This window comes from Ranitomeya imitator, chromosome 2 (assembly GCF_032444005.1).
Source record: "Ranitomeya imitator isolate aRanImi1 chromosome 2, aRanImi1.pri, whole genome shotgun sequence".
NCBI lineage: Eukaryota > Metazoa > Chordata > Amphibia > Anura > Dendrobatidae > Ranitomeya > Ranitomeya imitator.
This window is the reverse complement of record NC_091283.1, coordinates 194,557,188-194,574,332: the sequence shown is the minus strand read 5'-3', so window position 1 is coordinate 194,574,332 and position 17,145 is coordinate 194,557,188. Positions and strand designations below refer to the sequence as shown.

The window sequence follows — 17,145 nt, the reverse complement described above, 5'->3', positions numbered from 1 at the left end:
GGAGCAGGAGGTGTCTGGGTCTGGGAGGGAGCAGGAGGTGTCTGGGTCAGGGAGGGAGCAGGAGGTGTTTGGGTCAGTGAGGGAGAAGGCGGTGTCTGGGTCAGGGAGGGAGCAGGAGGTGTCTGTGTCAGAGGGAGCAGGAGCTGCCTGGGTCAAGGAGGGAGCAGGAGCTGCCTGCGTTTGGGAGGGATAAGGAGCTACTGGGTCTGGGAGGGAGCAGGAGGTGTCTGGGTCAGGGAGGGAGCAGGAGCTGTCTGGGTCAGTGAGGGAGCATGAGGTGTCTGGGTCAGGGAGGGAGCAGGAGGAGGTACCTGGGTTTGGGAGGGAGCAGGAGGTGACTGGGTCAGGGAGGGAGCAGGAGGTGCCAGGACTTGCGTGATCCAGTCAGCCAGGAGCCTGTATTCTACTGTAACTGGGGCTAATCTAGCAGCCCCAGTTACAGGGGAAATCAGATTAGAAAAAAAAGTATTTAAACCTTGAAATTCTCCTAAAGGTCTTCTATAACTTTATGGACACAGTCTGTGAAAGTGAACTAAATGAAAAATAAATAAAAATTAGGTAGAAAATAAAAATTAGGTAGATAATAAATAATCTAAAAAAACAAAGCCAATCCAAATCCCTGTTACTAGCCCTTCCCCTATCGAAAAATGTGTTTGATATATAAATATAATTGTTACAGAAAGGGGAATTCATTGTAAATAGTATTTTAGTGGTCACTATCTAATAATGTGAATAACAGACATATATTGCCTTTAAGTTCCAACCGGTATTTCCTTATATCAGCAAAAACAAGAGCGTGACAACGACATAAAAATTTGGCACCCTGAATCTAAAAAAAAACCACAAAAATTATTTGAATATCCAAATGAGAAAAAAATTGGCATTGGTATAACCACATGCATGGAAAAAAACAAAAATGTGGCCATTTAGGAACGTTGGTAAATAACCAGGGCCTGAACTGGGTCTTTTATGTTGAACAATTGATGTGGTCACGGATTCCCAATAAAGTGATTGAATGGAGCCATGTTAGATACTTGGGGGTGGGGGGTGGTGGGCGCTACTGTACAGAGGATAAAAGTGGTCACACACATTGGGCTAACTTCAGTAACCAGTAAGTTCTCCTGGTTTGGCTGACCACTTCATGTTTTTTTTAGTTCTATGGACGGATATCAGAGAAGGGGTGGGGGAGATGGCAGGATCAATCATGTTGAATTTCAACATGCCCGATCCTTTGTTTTTAAGAGCGATAAGCTACCGCTGACAAAACTGCATTATTGAATGGATTGTCAAATTGAATATGTATGTATGGCTGTTGGAAGATCAGGAGAAAAGCTGGTATGTCAAACATGGACTTGCCCTGCAATTATTTTTAGGCGTGTGGCCTCCATTAGCTCAAGCCTTTGATTTACTTTTTTTACTATTTGAATGTTTAAGATTCTAGATTTTAGACCCCAATTAATCATAATGTTATGTCATATCCTAGTGATAGATTACATATTGTAAAAATGGAAAATCCCTTTAAGGAAAAAACTCTCAGCACAAGTCAAGGCAAAGATTGATTGTTGATGTTGCGGCTTATGGTGGGTGTTGTCATCCGGAATAACAACCGTCATAGACCTTCATGTTTGTCAATTGAGGATGATGACCCTTCGAGTACACGGGGTGGATATACCATATGTACAGTGCAGGGATTCACTCTCTCAGGTAGGCATTTTGTCCAAACAGGTGCAGTTTTATTGCTTTCATAAAACTCTAAGGCTGTGTGCACACGTTGCGTTTTTTTCGTGTTTTTTTCGCGTTTTCCCCCGATAAAAACGCTATAAAACCGCAAAAAAACGCATACAATAAGCATCCCTTCATTTAGAATGAATTCCGCATGTTTTGTGCACATGATGCGTTTTTTCCGCGAAAAAAAAACGCATCGCGGTAAAAACTGCAGCATGTTCATTACTTTTGCGGTTTTTTTTGCGGATTTCCCACTACAAAATGCATTGGGAAGTGTACGGAAAAAAACGCGGCAAAATCGCGGCAGATTTCTTGCAGAAAATGTCCGTTTTTTTCTCAGGAATTTTCTGCGAGAAATCCTGAACGTGTGCACATAGCCTAAAGGTTTCAAAACCAAAACAGCCTCTTCTGGGCACAAAGGTATCACAGCAAATAAACGGCATTCAGCAGGCACATATATGTAAGGCTAAGTTCACATTTGCGTTGTGCGGTGCAGCGTCGGCGACACAACGCAAATGTGAACGCATGCACAATGCAGCATTTTGTGACGCATGCGTTCATTTTTTCATGATTTTTGGCGCAGAAAAAACTGCATTATGCAGTGTCCTCTGCGCCCTGACAGTTGCGCCAAAGTGACGCATGCATCACAAAACGCAAGAGCAACGCATGTCCATGCGCCCCCCATGTTAAATATAGGGACGCATGCGTCGCCGTGGCTGCCCCCGACGCAACGCTAATGTGAACGTAGCCTTAGTGCGGGCTCACCCGATCAGATTACAGTCCTTTCTCAATGTACTCAACTAAGAGGTACTGTCCTACCATGTCTTGGTATCCCCTTCAGCCTGAGCTTCCAGCGCCAAACAGAAGTGTTCAACTCTGGGGACAGTTCACACTGAACAGGCTGCAGCTTCCAAACGGTTCTCTGCAGCTTCAACACACAGACTGCTCAGCTTTCCTAACTGACCCATGCAGTCTCTATTCAGAGGGAGACCTTGGCATGCATCTCTTTCAGCTACAGCTCACATTTTGGCAGGTCACTCACCAGCGGCACACTCGACTTTGCTCCATCCAGCAGACTGACACGTAGTGAATACAGGCCATGGTTAGTAAACTAACTAGTTAAAGCTAGTCAGATGCATCTAATCAAGACTTGCAGTGCTAGCACTTAACCCAGTCCTACCTGGCTTTGCTAATATGTGTAATATATACTCACAAATGTAACTTGCAGCTGTAATTGAGGCTTAGCCTGTGGTTATGTGCTGAGAGGTGACAGAGAACATGTGCCGTGCTTAGTGACCACTCATCGATCCACCGGTTGATCCCCCATGTGTATACCCAAGGCTCTCCTAAGAAAAGTTTTCTGCTGCGATCAGCCACTAAGTGCCGGTGCTCTTCCCTCCGCGCAGTTACTCATGGAAGCTGGATCGCTGAGGTATTAGAAGTAGGCAGTGTGATCAATGAGTGCAATAACCTCGCCATCCAGCCTCAGTCCCAGGGAGTCAATAATCGGGAGGATGAGAAAAATGAGAGAAGAGTAAGGATTCATCTAGTTACTTGCTACTGTGTGACGCGGGCGTGTAGGAGAACGGCGAGGAGTCTCCGAGAACTTGCCGTGAGTCGGTTTCACCATTCCTCGTTGTTTAGGCTCTTTGGTTTGGTTACTTATTTGTACATTCATTTAAAACTTAATATTCAGTTTTTTCCCCCTAATTTCTGAACTTCATACCTGCTGAAGTGTAGTTCAAAGATCCTAAAAATGTGAAATTGATCAGGCCCCTCAATAACACTTGTCACTTACAGCACTGCTCTGTTGATATTGGGCAGATGTTTTTTGGAGGGGACTTTGGCTTGAGACCTCAGAGCCAGGGTCCTGCTGGCCAGAAGATCGGACCCTGTCAGGGTCCCACGTAAACACGAGTGGGGGAAAAAAAAGTGTATTAGGGCTTATACTACGAGGCACTTCATTATGGCAATCCCACTTCAGGCCATGATAAATTGGTGTCCTGCCCGCCAATCAATACAGGTCCCACTAGGGAGAGATCAAGAAACGGTGTTTTAAGAGGTTATCCTACAATTGATAGTTTTTTTGGGAGCCCCTGTACCCTCTTATTTAAATTACACTGGAAGGTGCACCCAGACACTGCTTATTGTTGTAGTTGTCTGATTTTGTGCCCTGAGTGGTCCTGTCTACATTCAATGTTTGAAGTGGATGGTCTTGCATGGGAGTGAGGATGTGTAACCGGTGTTTTATGTTCATAAACTGTGATTCCCATGAGCTCTTGGTGGTTCGGTCTGTTGGCAGTGTGCACTCTTGCTGTGAGCTGCGTACACTCTTGCTGTGGGCTGCGTACGTTCTTGCTGTGGGCTGCGTACACTCTTGCTGTGGGCTGCGTACGTTCTTGCTGTGGGCTGCGTACACTCTTGCTGTGAGCTGCGTACACTCTTGCTGTGGGCTGCGTACGTTCTTGCTGTGAGCTGCGTACACTCTTGCTGTGGGCTGCGTACGTTCTTGCTGTGGGCTGCGTACGCTCTTGCTGTGGGCTGCGTACGCTCTTGCTGTGGGCTGCGTACGCTCTTGCTGTGGGCTGCGTACGCTCTTGCTGTGGGCTGCGTACACTCTTGCTGTGAGCTGCGTACACTCTTGCTGTGGGCTGCGTACGTTCTTGCTGTGGGCTGCGTACGCTCTTGCTGTGGGCTGCGTACGCTCTTGCTGTGGGCTGCGTACGCTCTTGCTGTGGGCTGCGTACACTCTTGCTGTGGGCTGCGTACACTCTTGCTGTGAGCTGCGTACGCTCTTGCTGTGGGCTGCGTACGCTCTTGCTGTGAGCTGCGTACACTCTTGCTGTGGGCTGCGTACGTTCTTGCTGTGGGCTGCGTACGCTCTTGCTGTGGGCTGCGTACGCTCTTGCTGTGGGCTGCGTACGCTCTTGCTGTGGGCTGCGTACGCTCTTGCTGTGGGCTGCGTACGTTCTTGCTGTGGGCTGCGTACGCTCTTGCTGTGGGCTGCGTACGTTCTTGCTGTGGGCTGCGTACGCTCTTGCTGTGGGCTGCGTACGTTCTTGCTGTGGGCTGCGTACGCTCTTGTTGTGGGCTGCGTACGTTCTTGCTGTGGGCTGCGTACGCTCTTGCTGTGGGCTGCGTACGCTCTTGCTGTGGGCTGCGTACGCTCTTGTTGTGGGCTGCGTACGCTCTTGCTGTGGGCTGCGTACGCTTTTGCTGTGGGCTGCGTACGCTCTTTCGGTGGGCAACGTACGCTCGGCCTGTGGGTAGCGTATGCTCGGCCTGTGGGCAGCTTACACTCGGTTTGTGGGCTGCGTACGCTTAGTCTGTGGGCTGCGTATGCTCTTGCTGTGGGTAGCGTACGCTCTTGCTGTGGGCAGCTTACGCTTGGCCTGTGGGCAGCGTACGCTCGGCCTGTGGGCAGCTTACGCTCGGTCTGTGGGTAGCGTATGCTCGGCCTGTGGGCAGCTGACGCTCAGTCTGTGGGCAGCGTACGCTCAATCTGTGGGCTGTGAACGCTTGGTTTGTGGGTAGCGTACGTTCTTACTGTGGGCAGCTTACGCTCGGTCTGTGGATAGCGTACGCTCGGCCTGTGGGCAGCCTACGCTCGGTCTGTGGGCAGCTTACTCTCGGTGTGTGGGCAGTAAGAGCACCGCTTAGGAAAATAACAATGGTCTTATGCGTATGCTCAGCTGGGACAAGAGAACATTACTTTAGGACGTCTGCAATAGCAATAACAGATAATCATTCGATCTGCATAAGATATTTGAAGGAGATGTGGTAGATGAGCAATTTTCTAAGGTAACAAAATGTAAGAACTATAAGGCTGTGTGCACACGTTGCGGTTTAGGCTTAGGAAGGAAGTTTTGGTGTGGATTCTGCATCTCTTGGCAGAAAACGCAGGTGCGGCTTTGACGCTTTTTTTGTGCGGATTTGCTGCGTTTTTTACCCCTGCAGATTTCTATAACGGAATGGGTACAAAAACGCTGTAGATCCGCAAAAAAGAAGTGACATGCTACTTCTTTTAATCCACAGCGTTTCCGCACGGAATTTTCTGCACCATTAGCACAGCATTTTTTTTTTCTCATTGATTTACATTGTACTGTAAATCACTTGCGGATCTGCAGCGTTTCTGCATGGTAAAAAACGCTGCGGATCTGCAGGAAACCCGCAGCATGTGCACATAGCCTCAGACTCCTGCTATATGAAAGCTTGGTGATCTTACGAAAAAAAAAAATCCACAGCACCAGCACAATCAATGTGAATGTATCATACTCTGCAAACGTTCCACCTGGAGACTCCAGCCGGGAGACTCTGCCCCGTGAGAAGCCCTAATCGTTATACCTGCTTCTGACCGAACACTCCCTCGTTCTGGGATTCGGAGAGTTGGATGTTGGACGATCTTCTTATTTGGTTTTTCATTTATTCCAGAATTTGCGTGGAATAAGAGAATTATGATGGAGCCTTTTTGGTTCCTTTTCTTTTCCCAGTGTATCACATTCGCTGTACAGTTGTATGGTGATAAAACTAGTATTTGTTTTATTATGTTGTAATGATTCATATGTATTTTTTCAGGGGTTTATGGCTGGCTGCAAACTGATAAAAGTAGCTGACTGTGCGTCTGATGTGTGAGGAGCCGAGACGTATGTGGAGTGTGTGCCACACAGTAGCTTTCCTGTGGACACCTGCAGAGAGAGGAGCCGTGAAGCAACAGTGAGATCCATTCATCAGGATGGTGAGTAGTCGCTGGCTCTGTACAAGGTAGCACTGTTACCGAAATAAGACGTCCCAAGGCTCACCGGCAAGCAGGCCAATGTCTCCATTTCTCAGAAAGTAAAAAAAGAATGGCTGCATTGCAGTCAGAAGAAGCTGCAGGAATAGACTGATTTCACACGTTGCAGCTCTTGAAAAATTGGTGCATTTTTTTTTCCGAGCGTGTTTAGGCGTTACTGTAAAATCTTGGCGTGAATTCAGTATGAAAATAGGACAAGCACTACTTCGTTGTTTTAGTTTTGTTTTTCTTGTTATGTTGATGTGTTTTTTCCTGTAGGTGTGGTGTTTTTTCCTGTAGGCATGGTTGTTTTTTCCTGTAGACATGGTGTTTTTTCCTGTAGGCATGGTGTTATTTCCTGTAGGTATGGTGTTTTTTCTGTAGGTATAGTGTTTTTCCTGTAGGCATTGTGTTTTTTCCTGTAGGCATGGTGTTTTTTCTGTAGATATGGTTTTTCCTGTAGGCATGGTGTTTTTTCCTGTAGGTATGGTGTTTTATCCTGTAGGCGTGGTGTTTTTTCCTGTAGGCGTGGTGTTTTTTCCTGTAGGTGTGGTGTTTTTTCCTGTAGGTGTGGTGTTTTTTCCTGTAGGTATGGTGTTTTTTCTGTAGGTATAGTGTTTTTTCCTGTAGGCATGGTGTTTGTTCTGTAGATATGGTTTTTCCTGTAGGCATGGTGTTTTTTCCTGTAGGCATGGTGTTTTTTCCTGTAGGTATGGTGTTTTTTGCTGTAGACATGGTATTTTTTCCTGTAGGCATGGTGTTTTTTCCTGTAGGCATGGTGTTCTTCTAATGCCTTTTGCCATAGGCTTCTCTGTAGGACGTAAATGGTATGAAATACATGATATTTTTTAGAAGCTAAAAAATGAAATACTGCCAAAATCAGGAGCAGGATGATGTAGGAGCAGAGACCCTGAGTCCAGAAATGTTTCACTTATTGGGCTATTTGGTGTAGTTTAGATAAAATCACAGATCTAGCAGTTCTCTGAATGCTGAGCTCTACATAACCCCACCCACTCCACTGATTGGTAGCTTTACAGTGTATACAGGAAGCTACCAACAAATTTTGGGGGCGGGGTTATTCGGAGCTCAGAAGTATGGAGAGCTACCTCACAACAGGTTTGCTAGTCCTTTAGTGATCATCTCCTTATGATAAACTGATTTTATGAAAACTACAGCAAGCAGCCCAGTAAGTGACTCATCACTGAAATCGGGGTCTCTGCCCCTACATTATGCAGCTCTCATGGTAAAAACCTGATGATAAATGCCCTTTAACCCCTTTCTGACATCGGACGTACTATCCCGTCGAGGTGGGGTGGGCCCCCATGACCACGGACGGGATAGTACGTCCAGCGCGATCGGCGGCGCTCACGGGGGGAGCGCCGCCGATCGCGGCCGGGTGTCAGCTGCCTATCGCAGCTGACATCCGGCACTATGTGCCAGGAGCGGTCACGGACCGCCCCCGGCACATTAACCCCTGGCACACCGCGATCAAAGATGATCGCGATGTGCCGGCGGTGCAGGGAAGCATCGCGCAGGGAGGGGGCTCCCTGCGGGCTTCCCTGAGCCCCCCGCAGCAACTCGATGTGATCGCGTTGCAGGGAGGGAGGTGGCTTCACAGAGCCTGCTCAGAGCAGGCACTGTGAAGGCTGCAACGCTGCATGTCAGATCAGTGATCTGACAGAGTGCTGTGCAAACTGTCAGATCATCGATCTGTGATGTCCCCACCCTGGGACAAAGTAAAAAAGTAAAAACAATTTTTTCCAAATGTGTAAAAAAAAAAATAAAAAAAATATTCCTAAATAATGAAAAAAAAAAAAGCGATGCAAAAATAATTATTTTTTTCTATAAAATAGTTTTTATCGTATAAAAGCGCCAAAACAGAAAAAAATGATATAAATGAGGTATCGCTGTAATCGTACTGACCGGAAGAATAAAACTGCTTTATCAATTTTACCAAACGCGGAACGGTATAAACGCCTCCCCCAAAAGAAATTCATGAATAGCTGGTTTTTGGTCATTCTGTCTCACAAAAATCGGAATAAAAAGCGATCAAAAAATGTCACGTGCCCGAAAATGTTACCAATAAAAATGTCAACTCGTCCCGCAAAAAACAAGACCTCCCATGACTCTGTGGACCAAAATATGGAAAAATTATAGCTCTCAAAATGTGGTAATGCAAAAAATATTTTTTGCAATAAAAAGCGTCTTTCAGTGTGTGACGGCTGCCAATCATAAAAATCCGCTAAAAAACCCGCTATAAATAGTAAATCAAACCCCCCTTCATCAACCCCTTAGTTAGGGAAAAATAAAAAAAATGTATTTATTTCCATTTTCCCATTAGGGCTAGGGTTAGGATTAGGGTTAGGGCTAGGGCTACAGTTTGGGTTGGGGCTAAAGTTAGGGTTAGGGTTTAGATTACATTTACAGTTGGGAATAGGGTTGAGATTAGGGTTCGGGGTGTGTCAGGGTTAGAGGTGTGGTTAGGGTTACCGTTGGGATTAGGGTTAGGGGAGTGTTTGGATTAGGGTTTCAGTTATAATTGGGGGGTTTCCACTGTTTAGGCACATCAGGGGCTCTCCAAAAGCGACATGGCGTCCGATCTCAATTCCAGCCAATTCTGCGTTGAAAAAGTAAAACAGTGCTTCTTCCCTTCCGAGCTCGCCCGTGTGCCCAAACAGGGGTTTACCCCAACATATGGGGTATCAGCGTACTCAGGACAAATAGGACAACAACTGTTGGGGTCCAATTTTTCCTGTTACCCTTGGGAAAATACAAAACTGGGGGCTAAAAAATAATTTTTGTGGGAAAAAAAAGTTTTTTTATTTTTACGGCTCTGCGTTATAAACTGTAGTGAAACACTTGGGGGTTCAAAGTTCTCACAACACATCTAGATAAGTTCCCTGGGGGGTCTAGTTTCCAATATGGGGTCACTTGTGGGGGGTTTCTACTGTTTAGGTACATTAGGGGTTCTGCAAACGCAATATGACGCCTGCAGACCATTCCATCTAAGTCTGCATTCCAAATGGCGCTCCTTCCCTTCCGAGCCCTCCCATGCGCCCAAACGGTGGTTCCCCCCAACGTATGGGGTATCAGCGTACCCAGGACAAATTGGACAACAACTTTTGGGGTCGAATTTCTCCTCTTACCCTCGGGAAAATACAAAACTGGGGGCTAAAAAATAATTTTGGGGGGAAAGATTTTTTTTTTTAATTTTCACGGCTCTGCGTTACAAACTGTAGTGAAACACTTGGGGGTTCAAAGCTCTCACAACACATCTAGATGAGTTCCTTAGGGGGTCTAGTTTCCAAAATGGTGTCACTTGTGGGGGGTTTCTACTGTTTAGGTACATTAGGGGCTCTGCAAATGCAATGTGACACCTGCAGACCATTCCATCTAAGTCTTCATTCCAAATGGAGCTCCTTCCCTTCCGAGCCCTCCCATGGGCCCAAACAGTGCTTCCCCCTCACATATGGGGTATCAGCGCACTCAGGACAAATTGGACAACAAATTTTGGGGTCCAATTTCTCCTTTTACCCTCGGGAAAATACAAAACTGGGGGCTAAAAAATAATTTTTGTGGGAAAAAATTTTTGTTTTATTTTTACGGCTCTCCATTATAAACTTCTGTGAAGCCCTTGGTGGGTCAAAGCGCTCACCACACATCTAGATAAGTTCCTTAGGGGGTCTACTTTCCAAAATGGTGTCACTTGTGGGGGGTTTCAATGTTTAGGCACATCAGGGGCTCTCCAAACGCAACATGGCGTCCCATCTCAATTCCTGTCAATTTTGCATTGAAAAGTCAAACGGCGCTCCTTCCCTTCCGAGCTCTCCCATCCGCCCAAACAGTGGTTTACCCCCACATATGGGGTATCAGCGTACTCAGGACAAATTGTACAACAACTTTTGGGGTCCAATTTCTTCTCTTACCCTTGGAAAAATAAAAAATTGGGGGCGAAAAGATAATTTTTGTGAAAAAATATGATTTTTTATTTTTACGGTTCTACATTATAAACTTCTGTGAAGCACTTGGTGGGTCAAAGAGCTCACCACACCTCTAGATAAGTTCCTTAGGGGGTCTACTTTCCAAAATGGTGTCACTTGTGGGGGGTTTGAATGTTTAGGCACATCAGGGGCTCTCGAAACGCAACATGGCGTCCCATCTCAATTCCTGTCAATTTTGCATTGAAAAGTCAAATGGCGCTCCTTCGCTTCCGAGCTGTGCCATGCGCCCAAACAGTGGTTTACCCCCACATGTGGGGTATTGGCGTACTCAGGACAAATTGTACAACAATGTTTGGGGTCCATTTTCTCCTGTTACCCTTGGTAAAATAAAACAAATTGGAGCTGAATTAAATTTTTTGTGAAAAAAAGTTAAATGTTCATTTTTATTTAAACATTCAAAAAATTCCTGTGAAGCACCAGAAGGGTTAATAAACTTCTTGAATGTGGTTTTGAGCACCTTGAGGGGTGTAGTTTTTAGAATGGTGTCACACTTGGGTATTTTCTATCATATAGACCCCTCAAAATGACTTCAAATGAGATGTGGTCCCTAAAAAAAAATGGTGTTTTAGAAATGAGAAATTGCTGGTCAAATTTTCACCCTTATAACTCCCTAACAAAAAAAAATTTTGGTTCCAAAATTGTGCTGATGTAAAGTAGACATGTGGGAAATGTTACTTATTAAGTATTTTGTGTGACATATCTCTGTGATTTAATTGCATAAAAATTCAAAGTTGGAAAATTGCGAAATTTTCATAATTATCGCCAAATTTCCGTTTTTTTCACAAATAAACGCAGGTACTATCAAAGAATTTTTACCATTGTCATGAAGTACAATATGTCACGAGAAAACAATGTCAGATTCACTGGGATGCGTTGAAGCGTTCCAGAGTTATAACCTCATAAAGGGACAGTGGTCAGAATTGTAAAAATTGGCCTGGTCATTAACGTGCAAACCACCCTTGGGGGTAAAGGGGTTAAGGAAGTCAAATTAAAAAAAAAAAACTTTATTGTAATAATTTCATAAAATCCATTGTGTACTTTACATATAAACACATTGGTATTGATTTATTAAAACCAGTGATTTTTCTTGCCAGCCTTGATGATGGGAATGTACAGACACACCTGATGAGGTGCACCATACGAGAAATCTTACTCTAGTTTCTGACTGGAGTAAGATTTTTAGCATAAGGAACGCCACAGCTCCGGCTCTGGTGTCCCTCCCCGACTCCGGTGTCTCTACCCGGCTTTGGTGTCCCGCTCCCGACTCTGGTGTCCCGCTCCTGGCTCTGGTGTCCCGCTCCTGGCTCTGGTGTCCCGCTCCCGACTCTGGTGTCCCGCTCCCGGCTCTGGTGTCCCGCTCCTGGCTCTGGTGTCCCTCCCCCAGCTCTGGTGTCCCTCCCCTAACTCTGGTGTCCCTCTCCAGGATACAATTTTGTGTGTTTACTAGAAGAATTGGCACGACTTTTGACCATTATATGATTTGTATCCTGCTTTTTTCACCAGTTTCCCTCTGTGTTAAACCCTTTGCAGTCGTAGACTAGTTACTATGATGCCTCCCATGCCCAGCACACACAGGCATGAGGGATTCCAGCTCTGCTGTTTATATGTATCGGCATGGAGGACATCATACAGTAGTACTGTGTACTGAGCAGTGTAGCTGTGATTCCGCACAAAAACAAATCCAAAAAAGTAGTAATCTTTCATTCTGCTCATCCTCTTTCCCTCTCGATAGACTTCAATAGGTAGCTGGAATCTGTCACTTCAGACAACTTGCAGTCTGTCTTGTTTTGATGGATGCTAGCAATTTTCCAGACTGAGTGATTAGTTGGGAAGGTTAAGAAAGTGGCTCATGAGTGGAGAAAGAGGCATATTTCTCCGAGCTCATATATGAAAAGGGTTTCCAGACTTGTTATATTAATTGGGAAAGGTCATGAAAATCAGATAGGAGGTGGTCCTACAGCCATAACCCCCACCAGTTTTCAGCACCAACCACACGTGGGTGATAACAGAGAACAGAGCTGGAGCTTCACCATGCAGTTGCCATTGCGGAGAACGGCTGCTCAGCCCCTATTCAGATGGCAATGTCCACTGCACAGTAAGTGGAGCTGTGGTGTTCCTGCTATGTACACCATTTATTTTAGGCCGGAGCTTATTAGTGGGGTGCTGGATGTCAGACACCCACCAATCTAATATTGATGACCTTTCTAAGGCTAGATCATCAGCCTGGACAACCCTTTTAAAGGGAATCATTTTTGTTCTCTAATCTGAGAGCTGCATAATGTAGACACTCAGACCCTGATTCCAGCGATTTGTCACTTATGAGTTCAGAGGAGGCAGAACAATCTGTAACTTTATGGGCATGTTGTAGATAGGAAAAGCGGCAGCTGTCAGATATAAAGCCTGTAAAGAAAACTCATTCGTATGCTTGGCTGCAGATCATCGGTGTCTAATCTGAGCCCAAAATCTGCAAAAAGAGAAAAAGCCTACTACATGGTGGCCCATAAATTCAGAATTTTTCCAAAAGTTTGATTAGATTGTGCATCAGAAATTCTGCTGGAGGCTGGCAGCGTTTCTCTGCACGGTGGGAACATGCGTGTGCTTCTCTGTGCACACAGGGTCATTGGAGAAGGACGCGCTGCTTTATGTGATGAGGCAGAGCCACGTTTGCTGCCTCTTCTGCTCGCTGACTACCGGTCTGTACAGACAATAGCGGTGCATGTGTGACCTTGGCGTAGAGGACGGGATATAGACTGCTTCATCCCCTGCTGCACCTTGTGCTGACAGACCACCAGCAGCAGCACCGCAGTGTGACCTCCGGCGTAATAACATTTCCTGCGCACATTGCAGAATCCTGCACGGACCGGTAAATTACATTTAGTGGTAAACCATGAGGCAGCAATTACCATTTGGGTTAAACTCCGCTGCAAAACGTGATTTTACAATCGTTCCTCGATGGTCCCCAGGATTTCTCAGCCCCCGTTGTAAACCAGCCGCATTAAATCTGATTATTTCACTTGGTGCTGGGAGCCGAAGAGATGAATTATTGAACAGCGCGAAAGGAGAATTTAACAAAGACGGTTTTCAGATTGAATGTCACCCGCAGACGGTGCCGCGCTCAAGGTGACTTTCAAAGACTGCCGCAAACCTGATGTGCAGGGTTGTATTATCTTTATTTTATTCTGTTTGTCCTGCCCTTTAGGGGCTAATAAGATCTCTTCCTGCTTTTATTGGGGACATATGCTGGGTTATCCCCACTTTCTAGGGAACGATCGAGCCGTTACTTACCCCCTTCTCTGCCACTTCGTTCTGATGCTTCAGCCCAATTGGTCACCGCCAGTACAAAACTGCAGACATCCAGTCCATCAGTCACTTGAACGCTGCAGCCAGTTACTGGCTGCAGTGGTCCACGTAGACCAGTAATTTGCTGCGCCCCCCATCCAATAAAGAGCAAAGAAAACTTGGCCCTAGAGGAGTAGACAATTTTGGATTTTCAGCTTAATAGGATATCACCAGGGGTTTCCCATGGAAGTCAATGGTGAGGTGGCCATGGCCTTTCTATTGACATCTGTGCGGAGCTGTATATTCCATGGAGGGTGGGCATTGCTCCTACTAGATTGCCTATGGGGACCTTTCTCTGGCTTCAGTTTGCAGTGGGTGCTTTATTTGAGAGGGGGCCAAGTCGTTGTGCAAGGGGCCATATTGTTGTTACACGGAGGGTCTCTGCTGTGTACTTCCCCCCTGTTTCCAATGACAATCCCCATTACATCTATCCGACCTACACTGTCGACCACAGTCAAACGACCGTAGACAGGATTTCCCCTTGCAGATGCTATTCCCGTTGCGCAGGGGCCAGTAAGCGTGCAAAATTCCGGAAAGCAAAAATCACGGCGATCCATGCTCCTACGCAGCCAGTCCTTAGGTGACGGAGTTCGGGGTATGGTTTCGTAGCGCACGCATTTGGCTCAGACGGCAGACGCTTTTAATTTTGCAGGAATTATGCAAAGTGTATGAAAATTTCGCTGCCGCTTCAGAAACACATCTAAAAGATAGAACAAATATTTGCATGCATTATACTCTAGGACATTCCGGAATCGTAACACATTCGTCACGACTCCTGCAAAATGTTCGTCCGGCACAGAAACCTGGTGCAAAGCGAGAATCTGCATCCGGAAGGCGTCCTGAATACATAGCAGCACTTCAATCCTCTGCAGCCGTCCCTGTGTGAATAGCATTCGCCCTTTCTCCTGCAGACACATCTGCTGAGTCTTTCTCCAGCGTTAAATAAAATATCGGGACTGGGAACGGCGAAGAAGAGGAGCATAAAGAACGTCTGTAATGTCATCATCTTCACCCCCTATTATCGTATTCACCTGGCCCCGTTATACAATGTAATGCCAGCTGCACGTAAAGGACAAGAAAGGCAAAGCGATGGGGTAAAGGGGGAAAGCGAAGGGTAAACTAGCCTCAATATAGATGCATTTATTAGTGCTAGTGGTCTTCTGTACTGTCCGACCTCCTGTCCTTCATCCCTCCGTTCTGCTCTGTATGATGGTGGCCTGCCAAAAGCTCACACCAGTTTATAGCCGGAGTGGTATTTTATTAACGTGCGCTGCAGTGGAAGAATGGAAAATATCTATCTTGTACGCCGAATAGAAGAACCAAACAATCTGCCAACAATCCTACTAAATCGCATCTCGTGGACCAGTGCAAGTCAATGGAGTAAAGAAAGTTACAGCGAGAGAAATAAGTATTGAACACGTCACCAGTTTTCTAAGTAAATGTCTTTATAAAGGCGCCATTGACATGACATTCGCACCAGATGTTGATAACAACCCTGTCCAATCAAAACAGGCAAATAAATCATCCATAGGTGTCCATAAATTATGTGTAATAATAAGGAATTACAAAGGGAAAAAGTATTGAACACGCTTCTTGAAATTTATTTAGTATTTCGTACAAAATCCTTTGTTGATGAAACTTCAAGATACCTCCTGTATGGAGAAACTAGTCGCAGGCATTGCTCAGGTGTGATTTTGGCCCATTCTTCCATACAAGCACTTTTCATATCCTGAAGCTACCGTGGGTCCATCTATGAACTCTTTAGTTCCTTCCATACGTTTTCTATCGGATGCAGGTCGGGTGATCGGCTCGGCCATTCTAGCAGCTTTATTTTCTTTCTCTGAAACCAGTTGAGAGTTTCCTTGGCTGTTTGTTTGGGATCATTGTCTTGCTGAAATGTCCACCCTCATTTCATCTTCATCATACTGGTAGATGACAGATCTTTTTATCAAGAATGTCACGCTACACTTGTCCACTTATTCTTCCTTCAATTAAGTTGCCAGTGCTATAAGCTGAAAATTGTCCCCATAGCCTGTTGTTCCCAACTCCAAAGTTCGCTGCTGGTATGATGCTTTTGGGATTATATGCAGTGCCTTTTGGCCTCCAAACGTGAGCGAGTATACTCGTTATTCGATGTTTCCTGAGCATGCTCCGGTGGTCTCAGAGTATTTTGGCCTGCTCGGAGATTTATTTTATGTCGACACAGCTGCATGATTTGCAGCTGCTAGACAGCCTGAATATATGCAGGGATTGCCTGTTTGTTAGGGAATCCCCACATGCATTCAAGCTGTCTAGCAGCCGCAAATCATTCAGCTGCATCAACATAAACGAAATCTCTGAGCATGCCCAATGCTCGGCGACCACCCGAGCATGCTCTGGAAATCTCGAGTAACGCGTATACTCGCTCATCACTAGTATTATGTCATCCAAAGAATTCAATTTTGGTCTCGTGTGACCAGACTATATTCTCCCAGTATTTCACAGGCTTGTCTAAATGTTGTTGAAGCAATCACTAAAACGCACTTGAACATACTTTTTCTTCAGCAATGGAGTCTTGTGTGGTGAGCATGCATACAGGCCATGGAGGTTGTGTGGTGAGCGTGCATACAGACCATGGAAGTTGAGTGCATTAATTATAGTTTTATTTGAAACAATTGTACCTGCTGATTCCAGTTCTTTCTGTAGCTCTCCACAGGTGCTACTTAGCTCTTGCACAACTTTTCTGATAATTCTTTTTACTCCTCTGTCTGAAATCTTGCACCGGGTCGTGGCCGGTTTAGGGTGAAATCATGTTTTTTTTCCACTTCAGGATCGTGCCCCCAACAATGTTCACTAAAACCTTTCGGTAGTTTCAAAATGTATCTGTAACCAATACCACCAGTATGTTTTGCAACAATAAGGTTGTGAAGGTCTTGAGAAAGGTCACTGGTTTTTAGCCATCATGAGATGTTTTCACCTTGGTAATGAGACACCTTTTTATAGGGCCATCAATTGAACTAGCTGATATTTTCCACTAAGTGGCAAGATTGTTTTCAGCTGGTGTAATGATTTTCATGGCTTTTTGCTCCTCTCTTTCTTCATGTGTCCAATACTTTTTACCTATTGGACACATCATTATTTCACATAACTTAATTTATGAAGAAGATCTATTGTGATTTCTGCCTATGTGGATTGCATATGATGTTACCAACATCTGTTGAGAATTTCATATCAGTAGCACCTTTAGAAATGTATGAACTTAGAAAATTGGTGACGCGTTCAATACTTATTTCACCCGCTGTGTTTCCGGTCGATCCCTTTAAAGCTAAG

At 45.4% G+C, this 17,145-nt stretch overlaps 1 protein-coding gene across 4 annotated transcripts in view; it reads left to right on the top strand.

Annotated features, from left to right (window-relative positions):
• STRBP (spermatid perinuclear RNA binding protein) overlaps positions 1-17,145 on the top strand; it is a 156,015-nt gene that overhangs the window by 56,381 nt on the left and 82,489 nt on the right. For 2 of the 4 annotated variants that reach the window (XM_069748449.1, XM_069748452.1), the window contains exon 3: positions 6,301-6,460. The exons of the other annotated variants lie outside the window; for them this stretch is intronic. In XM_069748449.1, coding sequence (XP_069604550.1) covers positions 6,458-6,460 — 3 coding nt within the window. In that variant the 5' untranslated portion in view covers positions 6,301-6,457. The remainder of the gene's footprint in view (positions 1-6,300; positions 6,461-17,145) is intronic. 4 annotated transcript variants of the gene reach the window in all.